The sequence below is a fragment of the Sorex fumeus genome, unplaced genomic scaffold, assembly GCF_029834395.1.
Source record: "Sorex fumeus unplaced genomic scaffold, SorFum_2.1 ptg000037l, whole genome shotgun sequence".
Taxonomy (NCBI): Eukaryota; Metazoa; Chordata; class Mammalia; order Eulipotyphla; family Soricidae; genus Sorex; species Sorex fumeus.
Window position 1 is genome coordinate 62,046,270 of NW_026606094.1, and position 27,657 is coordinate 62,073,926.

The following is a 27,657-nucleotide window of genomic DNA, read 5'->3' on the forward strand; positions in this document are numbered from 1 at the left end:
TTATAATTCCTCAGAAAAGGAGAATGCACTTGCTCTCAAAACCTCTAAAGAATTTATGAGTATTAAGGCTCCAGTTAAGTCTCGCCATTGTTTAGTCACAGGGCTTCTCATTCTGTCCAAAGTTGATTGAAGGTCTTGTAACATCTCTCTGTGGCTATTTTCGTAGTGAGAGCCCCAAGTATAGAGAAAATCATAGGCAGGTTTCCACATCATCTATAAAGAAAAAAATATATAGAAGTAGTATAGAAGTAAAACAGAGAAAAAATAGATGCTTTAATTAAAAAGATGGAAAAATCTATTAAGACTTAAAAATAAATGGAATCTCAATTATGCATAAACTTATACTGATGTCATAAAAAACATGTTTTAAAGACTATCAATTACCTATGATATTCCTAATCCTATAGATTTTTGACAAGTAAAAATCTTTCTTGTCATCAATATGTTGGGCTATCATCTATATGTTGTTCATTTTTAAGATATGAATTTAAAAACTTCCTTATATATTTTTGGATATATATTACTGAGGTGAATTTCATTTTCTGACTTTACACTTAAAGATATAATTGATTTAATTATGATTATCCAGGGTGAACTTTATGACTGAATATCTATGATGGGCCTATAGATAGTATTAAGTAGCACACATTTACTTGAGCAAGTTAAGTTAGAAAAAAGACAGTAGATTCATGACCAAGTCAAAAGGAAAGAAAAAATATATTTCTCAATTAATGAAATAACTTAATGACACATGTTATGACCAAAATAAAGATCGACAATTAACACTTCATTATACTTTCCCTGCACACCTAAATCATACCAGTGACATCATTGTTTCCATAGAAATAAATGTACGTCAAAGAGGAACTTCACATTCAGGCGTGTATGTAATGGTAACCAAGGCAACCAGGCTCAGCACAGAGACAAAGACGACAGACAAAATAAGATAAACTGTGGAATACACACACACGCAACTTAAAATGAATTTTCTCTAAGAAAATAACAAAATAAACCTGCACCGATAATTTTAATATAGAATATTAACTTTATTACTTGCTACTTTTTCTGGTTCACTAAACTAATTCATTTGTATCGTTATTTTTTGCAAATTGCAGTAACACAGGCTGTGAGCTGGATATGATGCTAAATTGCTCCCTTAAAATAGAGGCAACATTAACAGTAATACACATGAAGTAGATCCTTGGGATATAATATTTCAACCTCCTCTGATATCTCCTTACACAACTGCAGTGAAATTAATAAAAGACCTAAATAAAGAATTTCACTGTGTTTCAATCCAATCTGTATAGACTAGATATCAAGCTCAGAAGACAATCAGATAGCATGTGTCCAGAGTGTCATTACTGGGAGCCATGTATATCTCACAGTTCTCCTTCTAGACAATACTCAATTGTGGAAGGGAAAGGATGGAGGATAATGAATAGAATTACACTGCATCAAGGTGTGTATGTTGCTGCAATAGAAAACATCCCAGATGTGTATATTTTCCACTTACCAAGCTGATTCTATGGACTCTACCTTGAATCACTGATGGAACTTAAGTTAAGTGTTCTCTGTATTTCTGTGAATACTCCCAATGAAACCAAAGCTTCCAAAGTTCAGGTCAACACTTAAAAATACCCTACACACGGGGCTGGAGCAATAGCACAGCGGGTAGGGCATTTGCCTTGCATGCGACTGACCCGGGTTCGATTCCCAGCATCCCATATGGTCCCCTGAGCACCTCCAGGGGTAATTCCTGAGCGCAGAGCCAGGAGTAACCCCTGTGCATTGCCGGGTGTGACCCAAAAAGAAAAACAAAACCCTACACACCTAACTGATGCCAGTGACATCATCGGGCTTACGCTGATTAATGGACTTGATCTTGCCTGCCACTGTTCAAATGTAAAATACCACTAAATTATTCAATTGTTATGTACTGTACTTGTTGTAAATTTTGCAAAAATTCAGGCCTGTATTCTATGTAGCATTCAACTAAAATTTCTTGCTGATCAGCTAGATGCTATGTTATTTTTCCAATTTGTCATTTAATATTTAAAATTAAAATGGTAATTATAACTAATGACTCCCAAGACTTTATTCTGTTTCTTCATGATTTTCACAAAAGATGTTTGTTGCAGATATTTTATCATAGCAACCGAGAACATGTTAGTACCAAGGTGTCTTTTGAGAATCACAGAAAAGTTTTGGATTGTTCAATATGAAATTCAAATTCCCAACATAGAGACAGGCTCAAAGACCCTACTTACTTTCCTGCATAGAAAATATCTACATCTTATCTCTTGCTTCAGTATTGTGGGTTACCATGTATAGAAAAGACCTGAAGAATACCCAGTCATGAAGCAGTCTCAGTGATGCTGAAGCAGGAAATATTTGAAAGTGATTTAGGAACAGGAAATGACAAATTCAGAAGTTCTACAGCTCATGTTCCTACTCACTTATTCAGAGGAGCACAGAATCTCCCCACCTTGGTAATCTGTATCAAGAGCTAAACATTGTGGCCAGTTCCTAAAATTTGGAATGATTTGGTAGAACTCAGAGTCCTGGATCCTAATTAGGACTCTAAAAAGTTTTTTTTTTAAAAAAAAAAAAGTTCAGGAATCCCATAATTAGTCAGAAATTCAAGGAGGAAGATGGCCCTTAATGAACTTATTAAAAATTCCCTAAATTCCAAACCCTAAGCTCGCTAGAAATGGGTGTATGAGTTTTGGATAGAGAATACTAGGATAACAACAAACTTCCTAATACAGATAACAGAAAAATACTATTGTTACAAATGCAAAGGTACTAGAATTACCTATTTTTTAATTATTTTATTTATCCAACATCTAATAGGGTAGTACATGCAATTCTAAAGAATTTTAATATATAATAGAATAAAAAGCTGTATATATCCAGGATTTTTTTTATAAGGGACATAGATACTTTGATAAACAGTAACCCTATGTTTGAACAGACAGAACATGCTCACTAGTTACAAAAAAATGCCAAAATAACATGGACAATTTAATTCACTGAGATAAAAATGAAAGTTTTATTGCCTGAAAAACACTATGACACAAAAGAAAGAATAATAGATTTTGGTGTCAGAGTACCAAATCCTGATTTTGCATTTGAGTTCTACTGCCTGTTGGGTGGGTCAATTTGGGCAACATAACTGAACTTGGAATTTCTAATGTAAAAAATATAAAATTCCAAATTCCCTCATGAAAATCCTGGTATATAACTTACATTTTATACATTTTAATAGAATATGAAAAAAATGGATACTTTTGGGGCGAGATAAAAAATTGCCTGATAACAAGTTATAAAATGGAGATGACCTCTATAAAACAGGCAAAGACTCAGCATTGCTCATGATAGTGATTATAAAAGGCATGGATTTGAAGAAAATTCAGAACAAAAAAGTATATTCTTCAAGTAAGGCTAAAGTTATAAACTATAGGTAGTAAACAGAAGCAATAAATAGCATTCTTCAATTAAGTGTACAGATAAGAGCTACAAGTAATAAACAGAAGCAATAAATACAACGGAGAGAAGTGGAATTCGGGGTGATAGAAAATGAAGCAAAAACCAAGGATTAACAGCATTGCAGAGGGTTTGCTGGCATAGATTCATAGCAGTTTCCCTTAGGCAATCATTCACATAGCCTCCAACTCTATGTTCAGAGAAATGTGTTACATAGCAGATTAAAACCATCCATGTTGGAAATACACCATGGGAACAAGCAAAAGTTATAAATTAATGTTTTTCCCTTCTGGAGAAACACTAATGGAATATTTACAAGCATTCCACTTCTTTCTGTTATCTTTGCCTTAACATTAAAGGAAAAGAGAGAAAAGCCATAATAGGAAATTAATATGACTTTGGTAACATTGGGAAAGACAGTTTCAAGGAGAATGGTGGAAGATATGTGAAGATATGGATGAGTACTCAACTTAGGGAAGCTACAAAATAACTACAGTTAACTACAGTCCTCCCGTTGTTCATCAATTTGCTCGAGCGGGCCCAGTAACATCTCCATCATGAGACTTGTTGTTACTGTGTTTGGCATATCGAGTACATCACGAGTAGCTTGCCAGGCTCTGCCGTGCAGGCGAGATACTCTCAGGAGCTTGCCGGGCTCTCCGAGAGGGACAGAGGAACGAAACTCAGATCGCCCATGTTGGCTGCATGCAAGGCAAACGCCCTACCGCTGTGCTATCGCTTCAGCCCAAATAATAAATTACTATTAAAATGTAAATGTTAGGCAAGTGCATCAGCAGCTTGATGGCACCTTCAGACTTCCAGATACCCCCAAATTGCTGCTGTGCCTTTGGCCAGACCCCAAAAACTTAAATGGCCAAAAGTTCGGTATGTGGGAGACACACCCACAAACCACCTCTGACTCAGCTATGTAATTGGAGGCATAGCCTCTCTGTTTCCTAACCGAAGTGCTTAATGGGCATGATCCCAGAGACTCAGAAACAAATCTCAAAACCCAGCAGCTTTTGGCAGAAATGCGTCCAGTCCCACAGTAGGTCACAGGAGCCGGGCCACACCAGGTGGGAATAGGTTTTGTGCCTTGGCCTGTTCCCCCTGGCGGCCCGGTGGCCGCCATCCTCCAGAGGCCATTGGACAGTCAGGTTTGGGCCCGCAGTGATGAGACATGCGGGGCCTCATGGGCTGGGGGTGGAGCTGGCCCTTTCCTCTCCATCTACACAAGACCCTGAGTCGCCACCCATGAACGGCCTTTCTGGCTCCTGATCAAGCTGCCATGATCCAAGAGACTCAGGAACAAATCTCGGAACCCAGCAGGTTTTGGCAGAAATCCCTCCATATTTAATAGTTAAAATTTAGGAATTTCAAAATCGTGCAGCCACTACTGCAGCCATGCAACATCATAAGTTATTCATAACCAGCAAGAGAAAACAAATTGCCTACTGTTGCATTTTCAGCAGATCTGAGTCTTGGGGTAAAATCCCAAATAATAATGGTGGGTCTCATGTCAAAATATTTAATGTAATCAAAGTAGAGAGAGAGAGAGAGAGTAATGTGGAAATCATCTGCCCCACAGGTAGGGGGAGGGCGTGGGCTGGGGGTTTTGGGGAGTGGAGAATGGGCACTGGTGAAGGTACGGGTATTTCATTGTATGACCGAGACTTAAACCTGAAAGCTTTGTGACTGCTCTCACAGTGATTCAATAAATAAAATTATAAAAAATGAAAAAAAAATGTAAGAGTTAAAGGAAGATAAAGCGAAAAAGAGAGGCAGTATAGAACCAATATATGTTTAAAATGGAAAAATCATTAAATGTAGCACTGCACTGTAGCATTGTTCATTGATTTGCTCAAGCGGCCACCAGTAACGTCTCCATTGTGAGACTTGTTTGTTTTCAGCATATCAGATATGCCACGGGGAGCTTGCGAGGCTCTGCTGAGCAGGCGAGGTACTCTTAGTAGCTTGCTGGGCTCTCCAAGAGAGACGGAGAAATCTAACCTTGGTCGCTTGCTTGCAAGGCAAATGGTCTGCCTGGGTCATTTACTTGCAAGGCAAATGATCTGACCAGGTCACTCGCTTGCAAGGCAAATGCCCTACCCACTGTCCTACCACTACAGCAATGTAAGTATTCCACAATTCAAGGGAATGCTTGGTTTTGAAGATAAAGAGGGAAAATTATATAAAATATTTAAGAATATAGTTAAACTTAATGAAGGTAAAGAATACAGCATTAAAATAATTATGAAGTTCGGATAGATAATGAAAGGGACAAGTATCAAGGTAAATTGAAAAAGAATGGAATTAAATACTCATGCACTGATTAAAAAAATTAAGCTTGGAGAATTATGCTTTTCTTTATTATGAAAGTGTCTGCCAGATATTATATATATAACTTTTTCTCTTTGAGAACTGGCTCAACAGAAAGACACAGCACTGAATCACAGAAGACAGCAGCTCACCAGTGATCTCTCTGGACCCCATACTGAGCCATTTTAACCTGGGCACCTCAGATGGAGAAGGTCTGCCCTCACTGCCTGCTCTAGATTAAACCTCCATGGCCACGATCTTCCAGAAGCAAAACCCCGGAACGCGGGTACAAGGACTAAGACTACAGGCATATGGGAGCAGCTAAGATGGACCACCCTTTCCCATCTCCCCACCCACTAGGGGTCCTGGCTGTCAAGCCCATGATCTGCCTATGGGTGCCATTTCAGCACATCAGCAGCCTCAATCAAGAGGTTCCCAAATGAATCTCAAAATGGATAAGCTCCCGACAGAGATGTCTCTGGAAACCAACTCTTTATAATTTTAGAATTCCGGAAGTGCGTGGCCACGTGACCTTTCATGATATTCATAAGTAAGAGAAAATCAATTATCTAATATCTGCTCCTGGCAGGCAGACTTGAATGTTGGTGGAAATTTTTGAAATAATAGTTGTGGGAGAGTCTAATGGTGGTAAAATTGGTATTGAAACATTGAGTGTAATCAATTAATGTGAACAACCTTATGAAAATAAAATTTTTAAAACAGAGAGATAACTGCTTAACAAAACTTGAGAAAATTTCAGCTTTCATCAATGCAATAAAGAGTCTATTCAATTATTTTTTGTCCTTAGTGATGTGAACTTATGATATTTGCATTCACGTAAAATACTTTTAACTTCATCATAATTTCTTGTTATCTTGTATAATTTTTGGTTTTGTACTAAACAAGTTAAACCCTTATCAAAGCAAGAGCACAAAAGAAAAGGTACATATATTTCAATTAGATTTAAAAATTATATTAATACACATTAAGAGCCCAGAAGATTATAAATTTGACAATACATTGAAGAGATGTGGTGATTTTTCTCTGAAGATGTTCATATGAATAAAGAGAGCAGAATAAACAATATTATTTCTGGATTGACCTAAATGAAGTCCTCCAAAAGCTGGAAATGTGTGGTGAACTGCCAAAATCTCTTCCAGGTTTCTGTTGTCTTATAACTATTTGGAGGTTTAAAAATAGTTCTTCCACTCTTGCTCAATGTTATGCTTGAAGGAAAGATATGCACAAATTCTGCACGAATGCTTTGACAAATCAAAAGAAAAGCAAGGTCCTGAGGGTTTGTTTTTGTTAAATTATTCTTGACCACAAAACAAATTTTCTTCGTCTTCTAATCTCTGTCACAAACATTTGACACACAGGCATCTTTCTTACCCCTCTTATTTTGGATCTTTCAGGGTTAGCTTCATGGTGTTATGCATTCATCTTTGAATAGGAAGGCACAAGTCTCATAAAGACAGGGAATTGTTCATTTTTCCTCTATGTGCTTTCATCTCCTTCTATAAAGGGAAGCAGCACCAGTAAGGATTTAATCTGTCAATGTTGTGAAGTGCCAGCATTTTTGTAGAAGAAACACTTGTTTATTGTCTAGGTATTAGAGGAAAAGACAGAGATAAAGAACAATGTAAAAGTAACAAATGGGATGCAAAAGAAAAGAAACTGGAATAGAGATTATAAAATATACTTGTCCAAATTTAGACTACTTTATTCCCAGAACCCAATAAAACTCATTAGATAATGTACTGGATAATGAGATGCAATGCGAATAAAAGCAATTCACATTTGAGCATAGCATTTCATGTCTTTTTTTAGCTCATAAAATATGAATAGCATAAAGGATGCAATTGGTTTAACTACCTTTGGATAATTACATTTTGCCACATTAAAGGATTAATAATCCACCTACTTTCCTCATAAAACTATAGGAGCTATTATTTTTTTGCTTTAAGTAAAATTAACTGAAGAAGTATTGAAGCAATTTGCCTTATTAATGATAAATACATGTTCCTATCTTTAGAAATTAATCTACAATAACCAGGGTGGGACTTTCGTCATCTGTAATTTCTCAGAACATAAATATAGTCCAAAATAAGGTCACTGGTGTCTTTAGAATACAAGAGAGAATAACATATAAATACTTCTGAGTATAAATCCTCAAGAAGGATGGTTAAAAATCTTAAGAGTCTCTAAGAAATATCTCTTTGGGTATAACCAGCTCTGTTTAGTCAATGAACAACCACTGAGGTTAGTCTAACATTATAGGAAAACTTGCTGTTTGAACCAATCATTTATTTAGAGCAGCACTTGCTGTTTCTTTATCATTTATCTTTAGACCACTACAACAACTATATGTTGGTAGAGATATCTACATTTCAAAGTGCAGAGAAATAATTTTTCTCCTTTATAATTTTTAGTGACCAGTCCGTCCTACTCGATCCCAAAACTACCAGCACTGTGAGCAGGATTCGAACCTGCGCGGGGAGACCCCATTGGATTTCGAGTCCAACACCTTAACCACTCGGCCATCACAGCCGCTGGAGTAATAGCACAGTGGGTAGGGCATTTGCCTTGCATGCGGCCAACATGGCCGACCCGAGTTCGATTCCTCCACCCCTCTCGGAGAGCCCAGCAAGCTACCGAGAGTATTCGATATGCCAGACACAGTAACAACAAAGTCTCCAGACACAGTAACAACAAAGTCTCCAATGGAGACGTTACTGGGCCCGCTCGAGCAAATCGATGATCAACGGGAGGGCCTTTACCTTTACCTTATAATTTTTAGTGGTGCAGTTAAAAAAAATAAGAAGCAATGAAGTCATAAGTAAGAGTTCTAGAGTTAGAGAAAAACATTGTGCGTCTGACTCTATTCTCTTGATTTACTAGCTTTAGGACCATGGTAAAAATATAAATATTCTCTAGATTCTTAACTTCTCCTTCTATAAGATATGGATGGAGAAGTATATCTTAAAGCAAAGTCATGAAGCATTGTCATCTACACACAGTAGCCAATATAAAAGATCTTGGCATATTCTAGGTGCTTGGTCAATTCAGCTATCAGTAACTACTAACCCTGAATAAAGGGTTAAAGAAGAAAACCATGGTAGTGTATAGAGGGAAAATAATCCAGGTTCCTAACTAAAAATGCAAGGATATTACACTAAAGTATTGTTACAATTTTTTTCATTGTTAAACATATTTAATAAATGCTGGTTTAAGCCCTAGGATTGTTTTTGATTGGTTGGAGTAAATGTCAATAAAGAAAGTAAATCTCAATAAAGAAAATCTATATCAAATATTACTATCTCCAAGCCCATTTTAAATATATTTGCATACTAACTAAAATAATATTTCTATTTGCTTTTAGCGTGGTAATGAGACATAGAATATAAATTCAAACTGGTCCTAGAGAGAGATCACAGTGTGGAGAATTCTATCCCCAACACCCCATATGGTCACCCAAGCCCCATCAGGAATGATCTCTGAGTGTAGAGCAAGGAGTAAGCTTTAATACCACCAGGTGTGGCCTCAAAACAAGTCAAGCAGGGGGCTGCAGCATAGCACAGCAGGTAGGGAGTTTGCCTTGCACACGGCCAACCCGGGTTCGATTCCCAGCTTCCCATATGGTCCACTGAGCACCGCCAGGAATAATTCCTGAGTACATAAGCCAGAAGTAACCCCTGTGTATCGCTGGGTGTGACCCAAAAAGCAAAAACAAACAAACAAACAAAAAAACAAGTCAATAAAAAAAAAGAGTTAGATTTAAACCTAAGATCATAACAATACCATGGATTTTATTGTAATATCTTTTTTTTATGCCAACACTTTAAAGAACGGGGTCTTTTTTTAAATTAACAAACAGCATTGTATATTGACTATATATTGAAAATATTTTGACAGGTTGTCACATCTCTATCATAAATAACAAAGCTTTGATTACTTCTACTTTACAAAAAAGTAAATATATTGCTTTCTTCCCGCAAAAGAACAGCCAACTGCAGAATCAAGTACTGGGGTTTGGAATGAATCTTGCCAGATGAAAAAACAGACAATGGAACATTCCCATAAGCAGATCTAGAAGTTGCTGTGTAAGCCAGAAAAACTTGAGCTCAAATATTTTATCTTTTGCAAAAATTATCTTCCAAGGAAAAGTAAATTTTACAAAGAAAGTAAGTAAAAGCTGATCTGTCAAGATCTTTCCCCCATTTTTCCAATTAATACCATTTTTACCACGTTCTCAAAAGAGAAGCCCTGAAATCACTGTTGACTTTTCCCTTACCTACATTCTATAATTACACAGCGTATCACTAAAAATTGCTGTACTTTATTTCTTTCTCCAAATCACTCTGTGTCACAAAGTTGCCAAATTCATCTTTCTCTTTCAGTCAAAATAGTAACTAATATATATGCAGTAATTCTACTGCACATACCCCAAGTATTTCACATACCTTATTTCATTTAATCTCAAACTGTTTGGGAAGAGACATTATTGGCCTCATTTTTACAAAAGAAAACAATAATAATTTATGTTAAAATCAAGTAACTTGTGCAAGATTTTAAAACCAACTTGCTTGACCAGGAATACAGGTAAAGAAACTTAACTCCTCTCCTATGGTAGTGATTCAAATCTCTCCTCCATCAATTTTAAAGTATGTGTGTCTTAATGAATCACCAGATAATTGTTAAGATGAAATCTCCTCTTTAACACATATGAGTGATTAAAAAATAGGTGTTTTCTAGGCAGTGGGGTCAGGTGAGGGGAGGGAAACTTGATCATTCATAGAAGGAAGCTGACATTTGAAGATGTTTGAGATGGAACACTGAATGCCTAAAACTCTCTTATTGATAGCTTTATAAATCACAGTGAATAAAAAAGAAAGAAAGAAGCCATAGTTAGTTTTGTTGTTCTTATTGTTGTTTTTTTGGGCCACACCCAGTGGTTTTCAGGGCTTACTCTGCACTCTGGAATCACTCCTGAAGGGCTCAGGGGACCACATGGGATGCTGGGGATCAAATGCAAGAGAGCCTCATGCAAGGCAAATGCCCTACCCATCATACTATCACTCCAGTCCCCATAATAAGTATTTCTAACAGTCACACAAAGGTACACTTTGTTTCGGTGATGAAAACTTTTAAGATCAGTTATTTTACCAACTTTTAAATATATAGTACTGTATTATCAGACATAGCTTCCGTGACATTATAGTTTTAGAAAAGTAATGATATCACATTTCTAACACTTTTGCCAAGTTTTTCTTTTATAGCTGAAGTTTGTGCTTTTGATTTAACACATTTCTACTATCTTATTGCTCAATTTTAAATTAAAATTCTAAATACTTTCAGAAAAACTCCAATAACTTTACTCCATTTTTTTCATGGTAATAGTTTAGACATATTTATCATATACTAATATTTTTAAAGTACTCAAAAAGTTTGCTTATAATTATTTTTAAAGCCTAATTGTGTTTCTTTTATATAGATACTCTGTCATTAGTAATGTTTGAAGCATTTCAGCACTCTCCTCACTTTGTTCATTGATTTGCTCGAGCGAGCACCAGTAACGTCCATTGTAGACTTGTTGTTACTCTTTTTGGCATATCGAATACACCACAGGGAGTTTGCCAGGCTCTGCTGTGAGGGCAGGATACTCTTGGTAAGGTTTGAAGAATTTTTAAAAATTTAACTTGGGGAGCTAGTTACTTTAAAAATGATATACTCAGATGTATCCAGACAGAGGTTTTTCACCTTATATAATCTTTTTGATTCCACTGTTCTTCCTGCATTAACATACACCTCAGAGACCTGGGCCCTACAAAAACAGGATGAGAACGCGTTTTGGGTCTCCCAAAGAATCGAAAGAGCTATGCTTGGAGTATCATGCTTCACTCAAATGAGAGAAAGAATCCAGAGTTCTGACCTCTGTCGATGGCCAAGAATCAACGATGCTATCTAGTTTGCCAAGGAATCAAAAATCGGATGGGCTGGACATAAAATGAGATTTGGAGACAACTGCTGGACTAGAGCCGTTACTGACTGGATTCCACGGAAGTCAAAAGATCGCGTGGCTGCCCACATACTAGATGGTCAGACTACTTTGTCAAGACCCTGAACGATCAGTTTGAGGCTCGTCATGTTCCTAGAACGAGCAGACGCCATTCGGCTACACTAGCACATGACAGGGACGAATGGAGATGTTACTGGCGCCCACTTGAGCAAATTGAGAGTTACAGGATGTCAAATGACCAAGTGATCAAACAATAAGAAATGACCAAAAGTAATCAAGAAAAATATGACATACTACTCAAAATCAGCAATCTTCAATTGGTTTGAGGTTCCATGAAAATTTTAAGGCAAATTTTAATTTATATTATGAAGAAAAGAAAGAAGTGAAATGATTTATTTAAACCATGAATAAAGAAGATGGCCATATCTCCCATCACCCTGTCACACAGCCACCATTTTGGATATAGATTGCAAATACAGGGTGTAATAGGCAAAGTACAAGGACACTGTGGTCAAAAGCTTCTAGTCCAAGCCAGTGCCAAGCCTCTTTTGCTATGTATGGTTTCAAAACTTCCTTAACTTTCTTACATCATAGATAATATTTGTGTCAGTCAATATTTTATTGAAAAACTTAAATAAGTTAACCTTTGTAGCCTCACTGGAGTATTTTCAGAAGTTCCAGAAATCTGATTATAATGAAATAGAACAAAAGGAAGAGAGAGAATTTGAAGGAGAGTGAATTGAAACACAGGACTCGGTCATTGTCACAAGGGAAGGGAAATTGATATATATGTGTACTCTAAGGAAGTGAGATGAAAGAAACAAAATCAACACTGGAAGCACTCGGCCTGTTTGTTCTTCCTCCACCCAGTTCCAGTTCCCACCCTATGCCCATATTCAGAACTAATGGTTTAATATTGTTGACTTGTAAATTGAAAATATTTAAGACCTACCTCCTTCTCAAGAGACAAGAACAATTGTCTAACGATTTTCCAGGGAGTTGGAATTTAACACATTCTTTAATTACTTGACCTAAAAACTATAGAATCCTATAGTTTATTTAAAAATGACTTCAGGTCACTATATCATGTATTATATTCTAAGCACTTAATAACATGGAACATAGTACAGACTTAATATTAATCATAATAAATTATACAATATCTCCTAGGGAAACTATACCCAGGGGTTTTTCTTTCTACTTCTGAATAATTATCAGCCTCAGGCATAGACTTAGTCATTTATGATTTGGGCTGTGTAAAAATAAGTACTAGAACAGTAGGCTGTCAGTTACCCTCTACCCAGATTCGAGGTTATTTATAAACAATCTTATTAGAAATCGGATGTTTACCAAAGTTAAGAAAATAAATGCCGGGCTGGAGCAATAGTACAGCAGATAAGGCATGTTTGCCTTATACATGGCAACCCGGCTTCAATTCCCAGCATCCCACATGGTCCCTGAGCACCACCACGAGTAATATCTGAGTGCAAAGCCAAGAGTAACCCTTGTGCATCGCCGGGTGTTCCCCCCAAAAAATAAATAAAAAATAAAAAATGCCTTTAGTTTAAAAAAAAACTTTAAATTGGTCTTAATTTTAGAAAAATTTTAGGTTTACAGCAAATTGAGAATATAGATTTCCCATATATTCCCCAACACCATACAATATAGGCCCCTCTAACCTCCACCATAAATGGCATTTTTGTTGTAACTAATGAATCTATATTGACACATAATAATCACCATAGTTTACCTAAGGTTTACTCTCAGTGTTCTACATTCTATTTATCTGGATATATGTATACCGACAAGAACCCGTCACTACAGTATCACACAGAGTATTTTTTACTCTCCCCAAATCCTTTGTGCTGTGGCTGGCCATCCTTCAGTCCACTTCTCTCATCCCCTTGGCACCAAATTATCTTTCTACCATCTGGATAGTTTTGCTTTTGCTGAATGACAGGTAGTTGAAATTATATTAATGTAACATATTCAGATGAGTTTCATTTGCTTATTAATATGTATTTAATAAGAATTTGGGCTTCTTTCTGTTGGTCGATAGATCCAGGCAGAGACTCTTGCATTGTCTGGCTGTACCACTGCTTAAGTGTCCATTAACCTGCTAAAGATCATTTTAGTTTCTTCCAAGATTTGACAGTGATGATTTATTTTGATATAAACAGACATATGGAGAGTTTAGTGTGCTCATAAGTCTTCAATGCCTTTGTTAACATACCAAGGAGCATGAGCTATTGTATAGAAGGTGTATGTTTATGAGAAGTTGCCAAAATGCCTTCCAACAATGACCACTTGCATTCTTCCCAGAAACAAATAAAGGTCCTATTATCCATATTCTCCACAGTATTTGACGTAGTCTACTCTAGAATTTGACCATTCTATTAGAGGTGTGTGGTATCACCTGTAGGTAACTATTCATAAATTAACTGAAATATCAGAATAGAATATCCCTCCTAATGGTCTTTTCTCTACACCTTCAATGTTTCTTGTCTTTAACTCATTCTGTAAAGACTGATTTGTAAAATATCATGCCCCTCTTACATATGGAGATAAATGTAGTATTTTTTTCAAAGGAAATAGGTCGTAACTGCTCCTAGATAAAGACTCTTGTTTAAGAGAATACTTGCCAGGAATTAGGCACCAGGAATCAAGACCTCCAAAGGCTGGCATTGTATAGTCTTATCTTATATTTTACAAAGAGCAGCTTGTGTTCCCCAGCTACTTCCTCAAACCCTGATGTCAACAAGCCTTTGCATCACTAGGACCATTTTCCCCCATCAGATTACTACTCTTTTCTACTTTGGTCTACTTTTTTTATTAGACTTCTATAAAACCCAAGTCCCAGTCTAAGGGTAAGACAATTTGGGTACGAAAGTGCACCATCGTCTGTTTTCTGGCATCTGAATAAAACTATGATTTTTGAGCCAGCACTAATCTTTCTAGTATTAGCCTCTTAATGGAGAACAACCAGCCTTGGATTTGTAAAAAGCAGAGTATTTTTTATCAAAGGGAAATTTTTCTTTGTCAAGAAGCCAGAGATGTGAACTAGCAGAAAAGTACATGCTTCCTATGTACTTGAGACTTGGGTGGCAAACAATCAAAAACAAAACAAGGGGCTGGAGCGATAGCACAGCGGGTAGGGCATTTGCCTTGCATGCGGTGGACCCAGGTTCAAGTCCCAGCATCCCATATGGTCTCCTGAGCACCGCCAGGAGTAATTCCTGAGTGCAGAGCCAGGAGAAACCCCTGTGCATTGCTGGGTGTGACCCAAAAAGCAAAAAAAAAAAAAAAAAAAACCCAGAATCTTAATTTGCATTTCTTTTTGGTAAATAAAAATTATGCCTAACATATTTTAAGTTATGCTTAACAGTATATATTTATTTTTATATTAACAAATTAAATTTAATTGGAAAATGTTTGCCTTGTTGTAAGAATTCTATTTTTGATTGCTATCGTTCATGTTATATGAAAAATTGGTAAGTTCTGATAATAGTTGTATGCCCCAAATACTTAGGAGAGTGTCTCCTAACTAGTTAGCTAATATGGTCTGATCTGTTCATTCAGTCAATGACCATGCTATTATGTAATCCAACAGGAGAACAATTTCAAAGATCCTCAATACTTTTATTTATCTTATTTAAAAATAATTTCCTTCGCCAATCCACTTTTTTTAAACACTAAGGTTTACAAAGTTGGCCTTTTAAGAATAATGTATGTACATTTCAAATAATATGAGGTTACAGCGGCAATAAATTTAGCTAGTGGTCCTCTAAGACACTCCCCCAATTAATTTATATGTGTGGTGTCGGATGGATTTACATAGTCTGCAATTTTTCACTATTGAGTTAGAGAAACAGAAATTCTACCTCATCAGCAATGACTCCAGTCTTTCCTCGGTGCGGAATTTCATATGCCTCCATTTGTTGCTTTGTCAGTCGGGCTAACTTTTCTGCCAGTTCCCTCCAGCCTTTTCCAAGCTTGACAGCTGAAGTCAGAATAACAGTCTCTTGGATGATGTGTGCTACTAACCCTTGACAATCCATCTTTAGCAGAGCCTGAAGCAACAATAACATGCAATAATTAAATGTAAATACATTTGCACTCTTTCCTATAAATTAAAACTTTCATTACATGTTCTAATTGGGATATTTTTCTCTAAATTAAAAAAGTTCAATATACGTCCTAGCAACTGACATCCTCTTTCATTTCATATATATATTTGAATTTTCTAAAATTAAAAATGTTGATTTGCTTTTTAAGCAAACCAACTAGCAACTCATAGAAGACAGTATACTAGAACTAGGGAGAAATTGAGGACTAATTCAGTTCCTATATGTTCTGAAATAATATGCTTCCAAATATCCCTAGCTGATAAAGGAGCACACTGAACTAGACACTTACAAAGATACCCTGAGGTACTAGCAATCAATAATTTATAAACTCACAGGTGATTATGAATCCTAAAATAAATAATAATTCTTTTCCTTACCAGAGGGCAGACTAGAGGATTTCTATAAGAAGTGAGAACACTGCTTCTGGTTTGCATTGTTCTATATTTTATCAAAATGTGATTTGAAACTTCCCAGAATCATGCTGACTGCATAAAATCAAGACATTCCGACAATTTTGAACATAGCTACTGATATCAATCACCTGAGAAAAAATAATGAATCCTCTCCCTTCACCACTGAAGTAATTGTACTAAACATAAACTATAAGATATTAAATATAAAATATTGTCTTTAACAATATAAGTTTTTCCCTTAATTAATCATTTGTAAATTATTCATATATTCTTCAAACACATCTCAAGCTTTCTTTTTTTGCTTTGAGTATATTTTTAAAATGAGATTAGATCTATGTACATGCCTTTTCTGTGTACATAAAAGCAAGTACAGGCACAGAGAGACAGCTCAGAGGGTTAAGTGCATGCTTTGCAGGCAGGATGCCTGGGTTCAATCCCTAACTCTGTGTGGTACCTGATTAGGACCTGAATACCACCCAGTGTTGTACCAAAAGAACATACATAAATAAGTAAACAAATAAGCATATTTGTTAGTTCCTCACTATTTAGTAACCCTAAGCTTTATCTATCAGTTCAAAACAATAAGTAAAACTGAATGACTAATTAGGACAACTATAATCCAGAGTTTTTAGACCAGTGAACTCATTAGAAGCACTGTAATAGAAGAAAAATTAGAGAAAATAGTAAAAGAACCAGTAGGCACAAAAGAGGTATGTATACTTTCAGTAAACCGTGGAATGAGATTAGCGATGTTTGTGTCAGTTTCTTGTTTAAAGTGGAAAAAAAAATCTATACGTCGGACTAATAAAATCTGAGTTTAAAATCCAGCTTACCTTTTCCATGAAATTGAAATATCAAAAACACTTCCGAATATTTTCTATGAAGCAAATATCACCCTGATAACAAAAGCTGACAGAGATACCACAAAGAAAGAGAATTACAGGCTGATATCCCTGATGAACACAGATGCAAAGAGCCTCAACAAACTATTAGCAAATAGAATCCAACAACTCATCAAAAAGATGATATACCATGACCAAGTGGGATTCATCCCGGGGATGCAAGGATGGTTTAACATTCAGAAATCAATCAACATAATCCATCATATCATCAAAAGAAAAGATAAAAACCATATGATCATATCAATAAATGCAGAGAAAGCATTTGACAAGATCCAGCACCTGTTTATGATGAAAACCCTTGCCAAAATGGGGATAGAGGGAGTACAGTGCCACCAGCAGGTCAATCTGTACCTGTGAGGCAAGTGCATCAGCAGCCTCGTGGCACCATCAGACTTTCAGACACCCCAAAATTGCTGCTGTGCCTTTGGCCAGACCCCAAAAACTTGGGGCAAATTTTACCAAGAAAGTAAACGGTCAAAAGTTAAGGATGTGGGAGACACACCCACATACCACATCCAGCTCAACTATATAATTGGAGGCATGATCAGGTTCCTGATCGAACTGCTTGACAGCCATGATCCCAGAGACTCAGAAACAAATTTCAGAACCCAAAGGCTTTTGGCAGAAATGCATCCTGTTTCTGCAGTAGGTTACTGGCGCTGGGCCACTCCAGGTGGGAATAGGTTTCGTGCCTTAGTCTGTTCCCCCTGGTGGCCAGGTGACCACCATCCTCCAGAGGCCACTGTACAGTCAGGTTTGGACCTGCAGTGATGACACATGCGGGGCCTCACCAGATGGGGGTGGAATCAGCCCTTTCTTCCCCATCCCAACGAGACCCCATGTTGCTGCCTACAAACAGCCTCTCTGGTTCCTGATCGAGCTGCTTAGTGGCGATTATCCCAGAGACTCAGAAACAAATCTCGAAACCCAGTGGCTTTTGGCAGAAATGTATCTGGACTGCATACAAGGTGGCCACCATCTCAGAGCTTATTGGAAAGGCAGGTATGAGCCAGTGGTGATGATACAACTGCAGTCTCATGGGAAGGGGGGTGGTCCCGGCTCATCCCTCACACCCTACCAAGGTCACAAGTTGCCCTCCACAAGTGGCTCTCTGGCACAGCCATGGCTTCAGAGGCAAAAGGACTTAGTCCGGAGCCTGGCAGCTTGCAGCAGAAAAGTGAATGGACCATGCATTAAACTACGGCACCATGCCTCTCAGGGAGATAAATGGTGCGCTGCCTTCCGACCTTTTCCCCCTGGGAAGCAAGATAGTGGCTGCCTCAGAGCTTATAGGAAAGCCAGGTATGAACCAGCGCTGATGGTGCAACTGCAGTCTCATGGGAAGGGGGGCAGTACTGTCTTGTCCTTCACACCCCACTGAGGTCACGAGTTGCTCCCCACAAGTGGCTCTCCGGCACAGCCCTAACACCAGATGCACAGAAACCAATCTCATAATTATCTGGCTCTTTGCAGAAATCCAAAATCGCGCGGCCACATAAGCTACAATATGATTCTCATAACAGCTATAGAAAACAAAGTATTTCACAATGCCTTTTCAGCAATTCTAATTGTTGGCGGGGATTCTAAACAATAATGGTGCATTTTTTGTCGAAATAATGAATGAAATCAATGTAGAGAAGAGTTAAGTGGAAATCATTTGTCTCATAGGCATTGGGAGAGGTGGAGGGGGGTATATTGGGGTTCTTGGTGGTGAAAAATTAGTACTCGTTGAAGGAGGAAGTGTTTGATCATTGTATGACTGAGACTTAGACCTGAAAGCTTAGTAACTTTTCCCACAGTGATTCAATAAATAAATATAAGAACAAAAATAAATATACAAATAAAACTATGAAAAAATAAGTAAGGTGGAGTTCATACCCAATTCAATCAGCTAATCAGTGGCTAAATAAATAGCAGTACTCCTACATAAAAAAGGGGGATAGAGGGTACTTTCCTCAATATAGTTAAAGCCATCTACCACAAGCCTACAGCAAGCATCATCCTCAATAGGAATAACTGAGAGCCTTCCCCCTAAGATCAGGGATGAAACAAGGATGCCCACTCTCTCCATTGCTGTTCAATATAGTACAGGATGTACTTGCAATAGCGATTAGGCAAGAAAAAGATATTAAGGGCATTCAGGTAGGAAAGGAAGAAATCAAGCTATCATTATTCGCAGATGATATGATACTATACTTAGAGAACCCTATAACCTCTACCAAGAAACTCCTAGAAACAATAGATTTGTACAGTAAAGTTGCAGGCTAAAAAATCAAAACATAAAAGTCCATGGCTTTCCAATACGCAAATAGTGAGAGAGAAGAAAGTGACATGAAAAAACAATCCCATTCACAATTGTGCCCCAGAAAAATCAAGTACCTCGGAATCAGCTTAACTAAGGAAGTAAAGGATCTGTACAAAGAAAACTACAAAATGCTACTTCAGGAAATAAAAGAGGGTAAGAGAAAATGGAAAGATAACCCCTGCTCGTGGATCAGGAGAATTAACATTGTCAAAATGGCAATACTTCCTAAAGCATTGTATGAATTCAATGCAATCCCTATAACGATACCCATGACATTCTACAAGGAAATGGAGAAAACACTCCTGAAATTCATAGGTAACAATATACCCTCATAAATAGCTAAAGCAATTCTTGGGAAAAAGAAAATGAGAGGAATCAACCTCCCTAACTTCAAACTCTACTACAAAGCAGTAATAATTAAAACAGCATGGTACTGGAACAAAAGGAGAGCTGCAGACCAATGGAACAGGGTTGAATATACTGATATCGCCCCCAAACACATGATCATCTAATTTTTGATAAGAATGGGAAAGGATATTCACCCAATACATATCCGACAAGGGGTTGATATCAAGGATATACTAAGTACTTGTTGAACTCCACAAGAAGAAAACATTCAACCCCATCAAAAAATGGGGCTACGAAATGAACAGAAACTTTCTCAAAGAAGAAATCTGAATGGCAAAAAGATACATGAGAAAATGCTCTACATCACTAATCATCAGGGAGATGCAGATCAAAACAACAATGAGATATCATCTCACACTACAGAGACTGGCCCACATCCAAAAGAAAAAAAGCAACCAGTGTTGGTGCGGATGTGGCAAAAAAGGGACCCTCCTTCACTGCTGGTGGGAATGCCGACTGGCTCAGCCCTTTTGGAAAACAGTATGGTTGATTGTCAAAAAATTAGAAATTGAGCTCCCATTTGACCCAGCAATACCACTCCTGGGAATATATCCCAGAGAGGCAAAAAAGTATAGTCGTAGTGACACCTGCACTTGTTTGTTCATTGCAGCACTGTTTACGATAGCCAGAATCTAGAAAAAACTTGAGTGCCTGAGAACAGATGACTGGTTAAAGAAACTTTGGTACATCTACACAATGGAGTACAATGTAGCTGTTAGAAAAGATGAAATCATAAAATTTACATACAAGTGGTACTACATGGAAAGTATCATGCCAAGCGAAATGAGTAAGAAAGAGAGGGATAGACATAGAAAGATTGCATTCATCAGGGGAACATAAAGTAACAAAATAGGAGACGAACACCCAAGAAAAGCCGAGATTAGTACCAGCAGGTTCACTCCATGGCTTGGAGGCCAGCCGCACATGCTAAGGGAAAAGGCAGATCAGATAGAGAAGGGAGCACCAAATAAAAGGTGTTGGGAGGATCCTCCCAGGATGCGAGATGCATGCTGAAAATAGACTATAGACCAAACTTGATTTCCATTCAATGCCTCTTTTGCAAACCACAGCACCCAAAAGGAGAGACAGAACAAAAGAGAATGTTCTGCCACAGAGGCAGGGTGGGATGGGGCGGGGGGTGGGTGGTGGGATACTGGGATCAGTGGTGGTGGAAAATGGGTACTGGTGGAGGGATGGATATTTGATCATTGTATAATTGAAACCCAAGCAGAAAAATTTATAAATCTACAACTGTGCCTCATGGTGTTTCACTAATAAAAATTAAAATAAAATAAAATCCAGCTTCACAAAAACTGGAAGTCAGATAAATCATAGAATACCTATATTTAATATGGGTATTGAAAAGAGAGGGCTGGAGCATAGCTGGTAGGGTGTTTGCCTTGCACGTGGCCTACCAGGCCAACCTGAGATGAATTCCTCCACCCCTCTCAGAGAGCACAGCAAGCTAAGAGAGTATCTTTCCTGCATGGCAAAGCCTGGCAAGCTCCCTGTGGAGTATTCAATATGCCAAACACAGTAACAAGAAGTCTCACAATGTTAATGGGCCCACTTGAGCAGATCCATGAACAACTGGAGGACAGTGCTATAGTGCTACATTAAAAAGAGATGAAAATGGATACAATGGTTGCACCACCCTCCTTTGTATCTCACATGGAATGTTAATCAGAAGATAAAATCTTTAGAGATTTTTAGTGTGATAAGGTTATAAGATCAGACAGTTTCAATGTATAGAGATGAAAAGAAGGATTAGAATCACATTCTTTATCATCTCCCTTTCAACTACCTATGCCAAATTTACATAGAATCCAAACTTTCAAGAGATGACCTCTGTACTATGTGCATTGTCTTTAGGTGAGATAAGTAGGCCTGAAATCCTTTCACAAAGATTACCTAATGCCTTCACTGAGGCTCAAAAGAGATCTTTTTTTTTTTTTAAACAAAGCCACCATAGCTACTATATTAATTATAAACCACTATAGTTTAAGTATAATTAGACTTAAACTTCCACACAGTTTAACCCACATAATCGTTTATTAATTTTTGCCAGTAAGAAAAACAAGAGATAATTTTCATTCAAAAGTACATAAGTCTATTACTTGAACAAGAGCTAGAGAGGGAATCAGCTATTGCAAAATATCTGCAACTTAGGTAGATCAACTAGATCAGCCGATAACTGAATTAATAGACTAGGCTAGATAGCAGTATTTCACAGTATCATAAATCTACTTAACAATTGGTTATTAGGACTTTCAAAATTTAACTGCTTTCAGTCAGTGTAGCACTGCACTGTCCTCCTCTTGTTCATCGATTTGCTTGAGTGGGCCCAGTAACATCTCCATTGTGAGACTTCTTGTTACTGTGTTTGGCATACCAAATACGCCACGGGGTGCTTGCCAGGCTCTGCAGTGCAGGTGAGATACTATCGGAAGCTTGCTAGGCTCTCCGAGAGGGGCAAAAGAATCGAACTTTGGTCGGCCAAGTTGGCCGCATGCAAGGCAAATGCCCTACTAACTCTGCTATTGCTCAGTCAGTATAGAATCATAAGAATAAAGGAAAGCTAGTAAATGTCTCACATACACTTATTTCTCTAGTAAATACATCAGTAATACCCCAGAAAAAAATACATATAAAATATTTGTTTCCTTATGTAGTTCCTTGACTAAAATTTGGCTGTTTCCATCACCTCTTTCAGGGCACCAGTATTACACAAACATAAACTACATTTACACATGCCAACACATATAAACAAACAATTTACACACACCATCAAATCTGCTTCAATAAGTAACTTTAAAAGTGGCTTAGTTGGAGTGAGGGGGGAATTGAGAGGTAGAAAGATGATACAAAGGTGATTGTCTTGCATGTGACTGACCAGGGTTCTATCCCTAGCACCAAGTATGATACTTAGAGTCCACCCGGCATAAGCCCAGAGCATAGAGGCAAGTGTAATCCCTGAGCACTTCTAGGTGTGCATCCTTCCCTCTCCCTCCAAAGAGTAATTTTGGCATCAAAAAACTTTCAAGTGTCATCTCTAATATCAATAAAATGTGAGACTTTAGGAAAATTATTCAATTCTCAAGACTTTGTTTCTTCTATTTGTAAGATGATATTAAGTATACATGTTCCATAAAGCCATTGTAATGGCAAATGAAAATAGAGTGCTCCCATTATTATTTATACATTCACATTTTAGCCAGTTAGAAGTCTGCTACTGAAATACTTCACTTCTACAAAATACTGAGTTTCTATTTTAAAGACAAAACAGTTCTTCATATTTTTAATAATTTCCCTCCAAGTCTTGCTATGATTAAAAAAAAAAGTGATACTGAGTCCTGTCAAAGTGTGAGTATTAAGAAGAAAGTGAGCAATATCATTTTGGGGATTGTAATGAGTTGCATATAAAAGAAACATCAAATTACTAGAGTAAAGGACGCCGATTTTAAAAAACACTAAGAAACATGCCAATAGCAATGACCAAGTTAGTTTTGTTTTAGTTTGTCTTTATTTGTTTTCATGTTTTTGAAACGTCCCTGAAATGTTTAGAACTAATCTGAATATAAGAGTTAGGGGGAGATCTCAACTGTTCTTTCCTATTACAAACAATCCCTAACCTGTGAAACATTCTGGGGAACCAAGGATTTCTGCATAATTGAATCACTAATCTAAGAAACCAAGTCCATGATCTTGCAGGAAAAGCTCTACGTTCTTAGAAAAGTATCTTTATTTGTTTTGTTTTGACTACTGAAAATTTCTAACCTCTTTTGTATGTTTTGGTATAAATATTTATTATCAGGTTAAAGGGTTCTCATAGTAATTAGTACTCACCACAATAAGTTCATAGAGAAACTTTCTGGTATTTTTATCTGCATGGCAATCTTCTTTTAACTTTTTTACAACATAAGAAACTTTTTCTGATTCTTTGTCTTCTTCTATTTGATCAAAATCTTCTAGGGCCAGATGCGAATAGCCCAGGACATCAGCTAACACTTTCCAATCATATACTTTTTCTGATACCAGTGTCAATACAGCGGAATAGATGTACGTCAGTTTTTTAAAAGGCAAGGAAATTTGTTCAAGGAGATTTCTGGTTGTGAAGATACTATGTGACATAGACATGACTTGCTTTTTGGCAATGAACTTGACATTTTTGCAATGCACCAATCCAATCTTACCTCTCAGGACTCCCACATACCATTCCTTCACTTTGGACTGCCCAATGGCTTTTACCTTCTCTTTTCCAAGAAGAGCCACCGTGTCCCCTTTGAAATATTCAAGTAAATAGTCAATTTTGTTTTGCCTGAGCACTGTCTTCAGAGTTACTGCATAATTGGTGAACTTCATTATTTTGTCTTGAAATGTGGGGTACTTAATAGGCACTGTTGGTAACAAAGAAGCAGACTTGACCATCTTTTGCAGAACATTTGGTGGATTGGAGAGTCTTTTTAAGTTGGGGGCTGGGTCAGGGGTAGTGATAAAAAACTGTGTAGCTGGCCTACCAGTAGAAGACTCTACCTTAATTTTGAACACAAACAAGTGCATTTCTCTGGAGTCAACTAAAGAAAATAAAAACTGCTGATGAACTACTTGGCCTGCTTGTAACTGATTTTGCTTAATTTTTTGCCTTTGTCCGTCTGCCTTTACTTCAAAATCAGGATCACATGAAAAAGCACAAACAGTTAAATCTTGTGGCTTGTCAAGTAAGAAGGAATGTTTCCCCCAAAGATGAAATACAACTGGAGACGTGTTTTTTCTTCCCTTCTTAACATCAGAGATGGTAAGTTTCCCAGGCATATAACTGTGTCCACAAACTGTGAATATAGCAGTGAAAGTGGGATGTATATATTTGGGCCCATAAATTCCAACTGAGGTGGTTTTGTGAATATAATCCCAAATGGTTGCATATGGTGATGGAGTAGTTTTAGCTTGTGCAGCCACCACTAGATACATCACCTGATGCAAATCTATTAGCTTGACTTGGATGGTGTCCTTATAAATGTAGCAATTGTTTAACACGTTGAAAGGCCCTTCTTTACCCAAGCTGTGTAAACACACCACTTCTGTCATGACTTGACTGAAAGGATCCTTTCTCACTTCAGCCCCAATTTTCATCTCCAGCAAAATGGTTTCCATTGTGTTAAGGTTGCTTAACATGATTTCCAACAGTGGGCTAACAGTGCATGAAAGATTGTGGTTAATCATTTGTGGAGGATCAAGAAAAGCCCTTAGAGATATCTCTTGGAATTCTCCCACAGCCACGTGGCCTTGTGGTACATGAACAGTAATGTCTGATTCAGGTAATTGCACCGACCCTCCTTGATGGCTTAATTTACAAATGGTCATTGTCTCTGCAACTTGTGTTTGGGCCCATCCAGGACTCTGATTAATTGTATTAAAATCCAAGCAGGAGCGGGCTAGCTGCCGTTGACTTAACCAAGCCATTTTATAAGCTGTACGATCATTTTGGAGCCATTCTAAATCCTGTTCGAGGATCTGGTCAGAGGCGTGCATATTCTGAAGAGCATGTGCCGTGTCATCTAAAATATCCAAAAGTTCTGAAACACTTTTAGCTCTTCCAGAGTTTCTTGAGGAAGACTGCCCTAACATTTGATGCACATCCAGTTCATCACCAGAAGAATCAAAAGAATTTCCAGTTTCAATATCTCTTAAAAAAAGATAAGGATCTTCCTTCAAGATAGATGTATTGTCTCTCTGTTTGCTACTTCTTAGCTGAGTGATGTCATCCAAAAATGGGTTAGAAGCAGACAGTTCACTCCAGAATGGATTTGCAGCACTGATGGTATTTTTGCCATGAAGTACGAAAGCATCTGGACAATTGAGAAGCAAAACTGAGTCCAGACATTATTATTTTAAAATTCAAGACAAAGATGAAACAACATTCTTTTTTTTTAATTATACCTTAAAATTCATAGCATTTTGTTTTCCTACTCACCTCTAATTCACTACAAAATTAATACTAAATTTGGTCAAAATTTTATTACATGAGGAAAGAAAATTACTCTATTAGGTTTTTTAAATGTATGTGTTATTATTTTATCCTGAGAGAATGATTTATAGAATATGATTTAGATCTAAATTATTTTACACATGTCCATAAAAAGTAACTCAGATTATGAACTCCTTTTTCTTACTATTCTATCTGTTCTATGCTTCCTTGATAGAAAATAACATTTAACTAGCAGAATAATTCACTAATTATCCAGAACTTTCTTATCATTGAAAGGTTAATCTCCAATTGTTTCTATTCTTTTAATTAAATCTTTTATGATGATAGTCAACAAGTGAAGAATATCAAATAAATCTTCAAACAGCTGAAATATTATAATATGCCAAATTAAACCAATATTTATTTCTTAGATTATTTTCTGGTAAATTTGTACTAATCAATGTCAATAACATTGTTAATAACATCATTTATTAATCAATGTTAATAAAAGATAAACTAATCAGTTAATAAAAATTAACATTGAAAAATTAGATTTACATTAGATTTTTGTTTAATTACAACAGTTAAAAATTTCTGTACCTGTAACATTGGAATTTTTTGAGAATTTTGGGGCTTCCATATCAACCAAATGTCCTTCAGATCTACTTCTTGAAATTCCTCCTGACCAAAAATGGGTCTTTTCAATGGTTAACATTTTCCCACCTATAAAATAAATATATAGATATATATGTGTCTTTTTGTAAACATGTACAGGTTGGCTGAGAAAACAACCTACTGCATATAAAAATACATTATATGGGGTGACTTTCTGATTGTATGCTGGACTAGATATCTCATTGACAAACACTCACATCCTGGATAAATACAACAAGAAAATACACTACTAATAATATAGAAAATAATAACAAAATTTCCAAAGATAACAACTGTACTCTTAAACTTCAATGGACATTTTCTGCATATTGAGAGAAATGAGAAAAAGAAAATTCTCCCCAGATGCTTCTATATGTTTAATACAGTTTTGAGAAAAATCACAGCATTTTATGTACTATTTTGTAACTTCTTAAGTAAATGAAAAATTATATGGAAAAGGAAACAGCCAATATTCAGGGCAATCCAAGAGAAATGATGATAGTCACCTATACCATCACATACCAGCACTTATATATAAATATGTGATAAATAATTCGAATATGAACAGAAATAGACTGAAGACCCCAAAAAACAGACTCTCTCTCACAGGAAAATTTAATACAGAAATAGCTGTGGAAATTATTTATTATTTTGTGGCACTGTGGCATTATTGGTTGTCTATTCTAAAAGAAAAAAACTACATTGATAACACACACACATAAAAATCAGTTACAATATATTTATAAACTTGAAAGCAAAACTTTAGGCTATACTTTAAATAATTATCTCCATACTTTCTAGAAAACAAAATTCTTAAAGGACAAACACAATTGTTTTCTAAAAAAAGAATGAATAACAATTTTCAAAGTGTAAAAATGCGAGCCAAATATTGGAAGGCGGTAACTCCGTTACACATGACAAAAAAAATTAAAAAAGGATTTATTTCTAGGCTATATCAAAGACTTTTACAAAAAAAATAAGCAAAATAAAAAGATTATTATTGAAATAATCTGAAAAGGTATTTTTCTCACAAAAGTAAAAACTAATAACCCATAA

The 27,657-nt window shown here is 36.7% G+C and overlaps 1 protein-coding gene and 1 non-coding gene across 2 annotated transcripts; both read right to left on the reverse strand.

Moving 5' to 3' along the window:
• MACC1 (MET transcriptional regulator MACC1) lies at nucleotides 1–26,662 on the reverse strand. Its single transcript, XM_056118654.1, has 4 exons — nucleotides 26,548–26,662; nucleotides 23,829–25,864; nucleotides 15,709–15,897; nucleotides 1–213 (listed from the first exon to the last, which is right to left on the reverse strand). Exons 1-4 carry the CDS (start codon nucleotides 26,660–26,662, stop codon nucleotides 1–3), a joined length of 2,553 nt encoding a protein of 850 aa, XP_055974629.1.
• On the reverse strand, nucleotides 8,277–8,358 carry TRNAS-CGA (transfer RNA serine (anticodon CGA)). The gene has a single exon. It is a non-coding gene; the product is annotated as a tRNA-Ser (tRNA).
• Nucleotides 26,663–27,657: the final 995 nt, after the last annotated feature.

Excerpts from the sequence above, each read along its gene's own strand:
- MACC1 (XM_056118654.1), bottom strand. The coding sequence starts at position 26,662 with ATGTTAACCATTGAAAAGACCCATTTTTGGTCAGGAGGAATTTCAAGA. Across the intron at positions 15,898-23,828 it reads TTCTCTATGAACTTATTGTG|GCTCTGCTAAAGATGGATTG; the intron begins GTGAGTACTAAT and ends TTGTTGCTTCAG. Across the intron at positions 214-15,708 it reads CTGGAGTCATTGCTGATGAG|ATGATGTGGAAACCTGCCTA; the intron begins GTAGAATTTCTG and ends TTTTCTTTATAG.